Source organism: Microcebus murinus, chromosome 4 (assembly GCF_040939455.1).
Source record: "Microcebus murinus isolate Inina chromosome 4, M.murinus_Inina_mat1.0, whole genome shotgun sequence".
Taxonomy (NCBI): Eukaryota; Metazoa; Chordata; class Mammalia; order Primates; family Cheirogaleidae; genus Microcebus; species Microcebus murinus.
The window spans coordinates 56839308-56848522 of record NC_134107.1 but is presented as its reverse complement, the minus strand read 5'-3'; the positions used below and the strand labels follow the sequence as shown (position 1 = coordinate 56848522).

Below are 9215 nucleotides of genomic sequence, written 5' to 3'. Positions count from 1 at the left end.
GCATTCTTAGACTGCAGAGTATGTGGAAAGAGAAAAAAAGTAGGTTAAACTGTAAAGGAAAATTAAGCCCAAGTTGTGGAGGAGCAATTCCTGTGTATACCACTATACACAGGAATTGCTGCTTCATTTAGTTGGGGTGTGACAAATAAACATGGAAGGGTTTTTTTTTTAATTTTATTAGAGCTGGAAATTTGGAAACTTAATTCAAAGTGAATGATGTTATTTTGAGCAGAAACAGCATAGAGATAGTAGGTCATCTACTGGATAGTTAGTCATCTATTGGAATAAGGGAGTTGAGAGATTGTGCGAATCTTAATTAGCATGTGGGTGGTAGGAAAGATAAGATTGCCCTAGGAGGGATAACTCTACTGTGGAGATGTTTGAATTAGATGACATCTAGTTCCACTCAACTCTAAAAGTATATGGGTTTATAAGTCTAATTTGTGGTAAATTTTTCTGACTTTGAAATAAGTCTTAATAGGAGTAGCAATTGTTAAATCTGAGTTCCCTTGGAACATACGAGTTTGAGCACAGCTTTCTGAATCTGCTTGGTTTTCACGCTGTAGATGATGGGATTCATCACAGGTGGCAGGAGAAGGTACACATTAGCAATGAGGGTGGGCACAAAGGCGGGGGCATGTTTTCCAAATCTGTGGACAAAGGACAGGCTGATCAGAGGGATGTAGAAAATGGCCACAGCGGTGATATGAGAAATGCAGGTGCTGAAGGCCTTCTTCCTCTCCTCTGGGGAAGCAATGCTGAGCACTGAGCGGATGATTAGGACGTAGGAGAGCAGAATGAAGATGGAGTCGACTCCAGCAGTGGAGATGATCGCAGTTAGTCCAAATGCACTATTGATTGTTGTGTCTGAACATGAGAGCTTCATCACATCAGGGTGGAAGCAGTAGGAGTGGTGGAGCACATGGCTGCGGCAGAAGGACAATCGCTTAAGAAGCAGGACTAGTGGTGTCAAAATGACAGTTCCCCTGGTAATGACTGCCAAACCAATCTGTGTGATTCTTGCATGAGTTAGAATGGTGGCGTATCTCAAGGGGTTAGAAATGGCCACAAAACGATCAAAGGCCATAGCCAGGAGCACTGAAGATTCCATGAAAGTGAAGAGGTGAATGAAGAACATCTGTGATAAACAAGCATTGAAGCTGATTTCCCGGGCATTGAGCCAGAAGATTCCCAGCACTGTCACCAGAGTAGAGATGCACAAGCCAATGTCAGTGGTGGACAACATGGAGAGGAAATAGTACATGGGCTCGTGGAGGCTGGGCTCAGTGAGGACTACGAATAGGATCAGAGTATTCCCAGAAAGGGCAGTCAAATAGAGGCAGCAGAAGGGAATGGAGATCCAGGCATGGGCCCACTCAAGTCCAGGGATTCCCATCAGGAGGAAAGTAGTGGAAGTGGAGTTATAGAAGGTCGACATATGGAAGATGTGCTCTGTGGGAGCAAAATTCTTTTGTAAGATCTTGATTTTTTATATTTAGGAATTTTAAATTATTTTAGTTGAAGTTTGATATACATTGAGTAAAATGCACAGAAGTTTAGAATACAGCTCAATGAAGTTTGACATCTACATTTACCTGTGTAACTACATCCAAGATCAATTGATAGAACGTTACCAGCAACCCAAAAGGCTTCATAATGCCTACCCTGATCAATGTCCTGTGTAATTATAACTACTATTCTGACTTCTGTTACCATTATTACTTCTTCATATTATTGATCCTGATATAAATAGAATCATGCATCATATACTGTTTTTATGTAGCTTCTTTCATTCAATATTTTGTCTGTGAGATTCATCACTGAACTAAATTCATTAGTTTCTATTTAGATATAATTTATTTGGATGCATTTACTTGGTGTTTACCATTTACCATCTTGTACTCTCATAAATCATTTTGATTAAATGTTTAATCATTCAGCTGGATTTGTGAATATGGTTTTATGAGAATAAGAAATATTTTAGCTAATCTTTGATTAGTAGAAATCCTTGTAAGAGACATTTAATATAGCTTCGCCAATTGATTTACATTTATGTATTCTTTGTGAAGTACTCTATCCATGATTAGGGCTTGATCTAGAAAAATAATTGAGTAATTTTGATTTTTGGTTTGGAATCTTAGAATTATTGAACTCAGATACTAAGTGTCATCACCCCATTTAGCAAACAGAGAAACATCTCTTTTCAGGGCGTACATATACCTAAGAATTCACCCCCGGATAATGGCAGTTCATCCTTTCTCATTATGTATGTTTACTACAGGGGAGATGCTTTAGCTCATATGAATCTGAAGCTTGATATTCTCCTTGGTTTTTAACAGTAAAATATTGCTCTTTTTATGATTATGAAATCTACCTCTGTTGTGCTCAAAATCAATGAGGCGAATAATAAGCTGCTTTTGTATGCCCTGGCCCTTAACCTGGCCTTTGATCTCTTACAAGATTACTGAAATATATAATATTGTGTTAATGATAAAACTATATCCATACAATGTTTTAAACATTTTACATAGATTATTTCTTTTGAGCTCTGTGAAAAACTAAGAGAGAGGTGTTTTTATGAGAGATGCATAAAGTGAAACTTGAAAGTTTAGATAAATTTTCAAAGTTCATAAAAACTGGAAGAGATGATGTTGGGAATCAATCATAGAAAAAAAGACTCTAGAGCTTGTGCCATTAATAATGATACCGCACCACCTAATAATAGCAATCATGATAATAATTATGATATAATTCTACTTAAATTAATAGTATGCTTATTAATAAATCAAATATGATATAGATATCTGTGCTTGCAAATCTCTATTTAAAATTTTTATAGTTCAGACTTGAGAGAATTTATTTCACTATTGCATATATTTTGTATAATATACAATTAAATTATTGATCTTATTTTTAGTAAATAGTAAATACTTAAGATAATTTTGGATGCTATAACTCAAATTAATCCATTGTGGAAATGACATATTTATTATAAAATAAAGCTATTTATCAAAATATATTTTAAATTTTTAATGACTTCCTTTACTTTTACAAGCCATCCAAGATTATTCTCACTAATTATGCTTATTTTTATATAATTTCTATCATCTAATTGACTACATAGCTTACTTATGGATGTAGATGAAAGTTAATTTGGCTATTTCTCCAAATGTTTCATCTGTTTCTATATACTTTCAATTTTATGGGCAATCCATGGACAATGTTTTTTTGTTTATTCATTCTTCTACTTTAAAGCTCTTGTCTTCTTTCAAGATTAATCTCCTGAATATTAGATCCATATGTCTAACTCTTTGATTCTTCCACTCTAATATCTCAAAATAAGCTCCAACACAAAATGACTGCATTCGAATTCAGTCTTCCCTACAGAACCAAAACTTGTATTTTCTATTTTCCCCATTTTGATTAATATAATAATCTATAGTACTTGTATAGATCTTGAGTAGTTATAGGTCTGTGGTAGTTCCATATATCAAGTTGTTCAATTCAGAAATCTGCACATACTCTCACCTCCCACCTGCTGATCACCAATTTCTGTCTTTATTGCAACTCCTTCTAGTTCATACACTGTATTACTATCAGTTTTTTCTAAGACTTAAAGAAGACTTTCATTTTAAAGTAACTTTAGAACTATATGAAACAGTCTTTCCTAACTTTACATTAAATTTTCAGCACAGTTGTAAAGAAAACAAACAAACACAAGAAGTACTAATACTAAAACTCATGGATGTCCTAAATCTAAAATTTTTTGAGAGTGATTAACATCCCTGAACTAAGGAATATGGAGATGGATTGAGTCAAAATATAGGACAATACCTACTCTATCTCCGTAGTCGACACTAAGGAATCCAGAGACTATACCAACATAAAAAGTTGGGAACCAGACATCTCTTTTTATAGGATGCTTAACTATCAAGTGGGACTTTTCAACTGTGGTTGACATCACATCTCAATAAAAATAGCCAAAAATAATGGTAAAATGACCAGCACTGGTAGAAAAACTTTGAATTTTAACATAAATATTGGCCCGATATATCTTTGCCATCATAAGAGGAAACAGAAGTAAAATAGTACACTTTGGGAATTTAGGTTGATAATTTCCTCTATAATTCAATATGGCAAATAACTAGACAGTGTTGGTCACATGGATATTATCTTGGTGAAATTATAGGCTGATAGAAACTTGGAATTGGACAAGAAACTGCACTCTACATAATCATGCTTATTGGGACAGCAACCATGGGCAAGCCATATATATAGTTTATTTAAAAAAAAAAAAAGTCCTGAAGAGATCTTGCTTTGCACTTGTGAGTGTATAAAGAAATAAAATACTAACATAAAATCTTTAAAATATTGCATTAAAAAGGAAACAAAATCTGAAAATTCAGAGCATGAACATATATGAAGATATATAATAATGTCTATAACCATCTAGCATATTACCCATCATATCATAAAGATTCAGTCATCATCATCACAGATATAACAACTTCTGCAGAACTAAGAAGATAACATCCTTAAGGTAAAGTAGACAATAGCAGCATGTGGGATTATGGAAGAACAAAAACACACTTTAAGTAAAAGCCAAAATAATAAAATATTAAAAAAATAGAATTAAAATACATGTTGGACATAATAAAAAGCAGAATTGAGGGACAGTAATTTGTATTAGTCTAATTTGAAGAATGCATTTAAAAAACCCTCTTATAATCCATAGGAAAAATAGCAAAAAGAAAATAATGAGAAAATTATATTTGGGAAGGGCAAAAAAATGAAAATCCAACATAGAGATCATTAGTGTCCCAGGAAAAAGAAACAAAAATAGAATAAAAATGACTGTTCCAAAAGAAAGATTCCAGTGTAGGGAGGATGAAAGGGCTCATTGTATTCCAGTAAAATCAGTGAAGACAAAAAAAAATACAAATATTTGACTTACATAAGTTTTTAAATTATAGGTTTCAAGCAGAAAATATGTATTTCCTATAAAGAAACTGAAATCAAACTGGGTTTAAAAAAATTTTACAAAATATACCATAATAGTGCAGAAAAAAATAAAATATATAAAAACATTACTAAATAAACTAACTAAAACTTGCACACTGAAAACTGCAAAACATTGCTGAAAAAAATTTAAAAATACATAAATAAGTGGAGAAACATAATATGTTAATGGATTAGAAGTCTCAATATCAACAAGATGGCTATTCTCCCCTAATGGGTCTATAAATTCAATGTAATATCAGCAGACTTCTTTTTTTGTTTGTAGAAATTGACACTTATTGTATAATTTATATGAAAATGCAGAAGACAAAGTGAACAAAACAATTTTGAAAAATAACAATTTTGAGTATTTATTATACTACCAGTTTTCAAAACTTATTAGTAAGTCATCACAAATAAGACATAAGGAACAAGGATAAGTCATATAGATCAATAGAACAAAATTAAGAGTCCAGATTTAAACACTTGCATTCTAGTCAATTGATTTGGTGCAAAAGTATCAAGACAAATAAATGAAGGAAAGGATAGACCTTTCAACAAACGGTGCTAGAACAATTAATATCCATATAGAATAAAACAAAAAGAAACAACTTACACTCTTACCATTTTTCTCAAAAATTAACTCAAATTGATTATAGACTTAAATGTAAGAGCTAAAAATCTGAAACTTTTAGAAATAAATTTATAGGGAAGATTTTGTGACCTTGGGTCCGGCAAAACATTCTTATATACCATACCAAAAACATGATCCATTAAAAAAACGATCAATATCAGATTTCCACCCCCCAAAATTGCAATTCCAAAGTCACCATTAAGAAAATGAGAATTCAGACCACAGATTGGGAGAAAATGTTTGCATAAAAAACTTATATCCAGAAAATATAAAGAACTCTTGTAACTCAACAATAAGAAAACAAACAATCCAATTAAAAATGAGTAAAGTATTTGAATACACATTTCACCTAAAGAGATATATAAATGCTTAATATGCACGGGAAAGGCAATCATTAGAAAAATATAAATTAAAAAAATAAAAATTCAAACTACAATGAGCTACTACTTACCCACTAGAATAGCTATAAATAAAAAGAAAGATAATACCAAATGTTGATAAGCATATGTAGAAAAAAATTGGAAACATCAGAGATTGCTGGTAGAAATGTGAAATAATACATCCACTCTGAAAAACAGATCAGCAATAAAATAGAGTAAAATAAAAATTTAAGCATAAATTTACCATATGACCCAGAAATTCTATTCCTAGGAATCCACCCAAAAAGAAATGAAAGCATATACATACACAAAACTTGTACATGAATGTTTGTAACAATATTTTTTATCATAGGCTCAAATTGAAACAACCCAAATATCCATCAGCTGGTTAATTGGTGAATAAAATGTAAATTATCCATATGATGAAATGCTGTTCGTCAAAAAAAGGGAAAAAAAAGTACTGATACATGCTACACAATGTATGCACTTCAAATATATTATGCTGAGTGAAAGAAGCCAGAAGCAAAAGATAATATATTATATGATCCATTTTTGTGAAATAACTAGAAAAGAAAAATTTTTTTAGACATAAAGCAGAGCAATGTTCTCTGGTGGTGGGAGTGAGATGACAGCAAAGTAGTATGAAGAACTTTTCAGGATGGTGGACAGATGTTCTAATGCTGGGTTGTGGAAATGATTACAACTATAAGTTTACTAAAAATCTTTGAATTTTATACTTTTTATGACATGTAAGCTGTATGTCAACAAAACTGTTAAAAATAAGGCTGGATTTACATTTTTATGAAATAGTCAGTGTCAGAAACCAATAGATGAACGTCTATAGACTTTTTGCCAAAATACAATATCCAGGCCAGTTAGTTTCACTGGCAAAAGGAAGGGATATGTAAAAGCTCAGAAAATATACCCACCATATTATCTATAAATAAATGACTACAACCTGGGTCTGCTATCCTTTCTGCATTCTCCATATCCCACTTGGCTTCCGTCTAGCCAAATCCTAATTTCTATTGCTGTCATTCAAAGGTATGTAATTAGACATGAGTTGGAATCTGTGCCTGAAGATTTGGGGAAAAGAGAACAAGGGGCTTATCCTTATTTAGGCTCTAAGGAGTATAAACAGTCAATATAAAGCGTAAAACACTTTTTTATTTTACAAAGAGAAATATGAGGTCTGATTATCTAGATTATTAGTCATCTCATATTTAAAAAAAAGATCTCAAGTGAGAACCTGCTGTGCAGAAAAATCAGTTACCATTATACAGTGATTTGTTGAAACAATGACAACCAACACACTCTCTCCAGAATGACAAAATGATATTCCTCTTATTGAAAACGCCATGGATTCAATTAATTTAATTTGATTAATTGATTTATCTATTTATATAGAAGGATTATATTTTTCTGAATTTAGGACACTGCCTGTGGAATAGTTACAAAGCTAAGTACCCACAGGGAGGCAAAGGAGTTACTGTATCCTAAGAGCATGGCAACCTGAGGCACTGAGATAACCATCCTTAGTGTCTGAGGCTTGGAACTGAGATATGCACTAGGTGCTGGGAAGATAAATGAGAGGATGGATATAATATTCTCAGAGAGACGAAAAATGAGCATTGAATCTAGTGCTTTGCTACATATCTCTTCACATGTTACTTTAAAAAGCTGAGACTAACATTCCCAGGTTTCAGGTGAGATGAACAACAGTCAGAAGGAGGAATTTATTGAAGGTTTCCATTGATAGATAGCATGAAGCCAGTGTGTGAATCTGGGTTTGTCTAGCCCTAAAGATGTGGTCATTTTACTGTGCCACATTAGTGTTTAGAACCAAATTAAAAAGAAATAAATCAGATGGATGTGGGCTTGAGAAACCGAATGGAATAAATGTGCTGCAGTAAGTGTAAAAAAAGGCACCTGCACTTGAATGTTTATAGCAGCACAATTCACAACTGCAAAGCTGTGGAAACAACCCAAGTGCCCATCAATTCATGAGTGGATTAATAAAATGTGGTATATGTATACCATGGAATACTACTCAGCTTTAAGAAAGAATGGTGATATAGCACCTCTTGTATATTCCTGGATACAGCTGGAACCCATTCTACTAAGTGAAGTATCTCAAGAATGGAAAAACCAGCACCACATGTACTCACCAGCAAATTGGTATTAACGGATCAACACCTAAGTGGACATATAGGAGTAACATTTATCGGGTGTTGGGAGGGTGGGAGGGGGGAGGAGGGGATAGGTATACACAACCACAATGAGTAAGAAGTGCAACGTTTGGGGGATGGACACGCTTGAAGCTCTTACTCGAGCGGGGAGGGGGGCATGGGCAATATATGTAACCTTAACACTTGTACCCCCATAATATGCTAAAATAAAAAAATAGTAATAAAAAATAAAAAATATAAGTTAAGTAATAGTGAGGATGGGCCACTGACTATACTTAGAATTTGGTTGTTATATGTGGTAGGAAATACATACATATAAAAACGACAGTTTTTGATATGATTAGCTAAACAGATGAAAATGAAACATCTATATATTTCAGGGTTTCTCAACAGGCATGAGGCCCATAGACATGAACAAAACAGGAGGGAGGGAGTTAGGAGCTGGGAGGGCTTGGAGGTCAAGCACTAGGGTTAAAAATGTTGGGGGGCTTACCTTTCAAGGCATGGAGAATAAGAAGAGCTACAAATAGAGATGATGGAGCAATGCCAGAAGACTAAATGAATTATTGGTTTTAATTTCACTTCCAAAAGATTCTTCCTTGTGTTTATCTAAGCTAAATTGCTTATTCTAGAGCTTGAAAGTTTTCAGGCACAACAAAGTACTGTTTCTGATCTGAGAGCAGCTGCTTTCCTTGGACTTCTGATAGGAAGGAGGAACTTCTCATGCTCTTACTTAGAGTGGGGTATATAAAGATGACTCATTTACCGCAATTAATGGAGAAATTTTTTTTATAAGGAACCTTTATGGTAGAGTCATTTACCCATGTGGAATAAATGTACCCCCGTGGGATTTCCTTTGCCATTCTGTTACACAGTACTTTTCTTTCCCCTGAGCTAATTAGCTGGCATCAGGAACTGTGGATGTTTCAACAAGTAGAAAAGAATCAAATAAAGAAAAGTGAACATATTGACACTAGAACTTTGTGTTCACATGGTTTAATTAAAAATGAAATT

At 33.5% G+C, this 9215-nt stretch overlaps 1 protein-coding gene across 1 annotated transcript; it reads right to left on the bottom strand.

The window, feature by feature from the left end:
• Positions 1-493: 493 nt before the first annotated feature.
• On the bottom strand, positions 494-1438 carry LOC105883379 (olfactory receptor OR51C1-like). The gene has a single exon (XM_012786443.1). It carries the CDS (start codon positions 1436-1438, stop codon positions 494-496), a length of 945 nt encoding a protein of 314 aa, XP_012641897.1.
• Between the last annotated feature and the right edge of the window lie 7777 nt (positions 1439-9215).

Excerpts from the sequence above, each read along its gene's own strand:
- LOC105883379 (XM_012786443.1), bottom strand. The coding sequence starts at position 1,438 with ATGTCGACCTTCTATAACTCCACTTCCACTACTTTCCTCCTGATGGGA.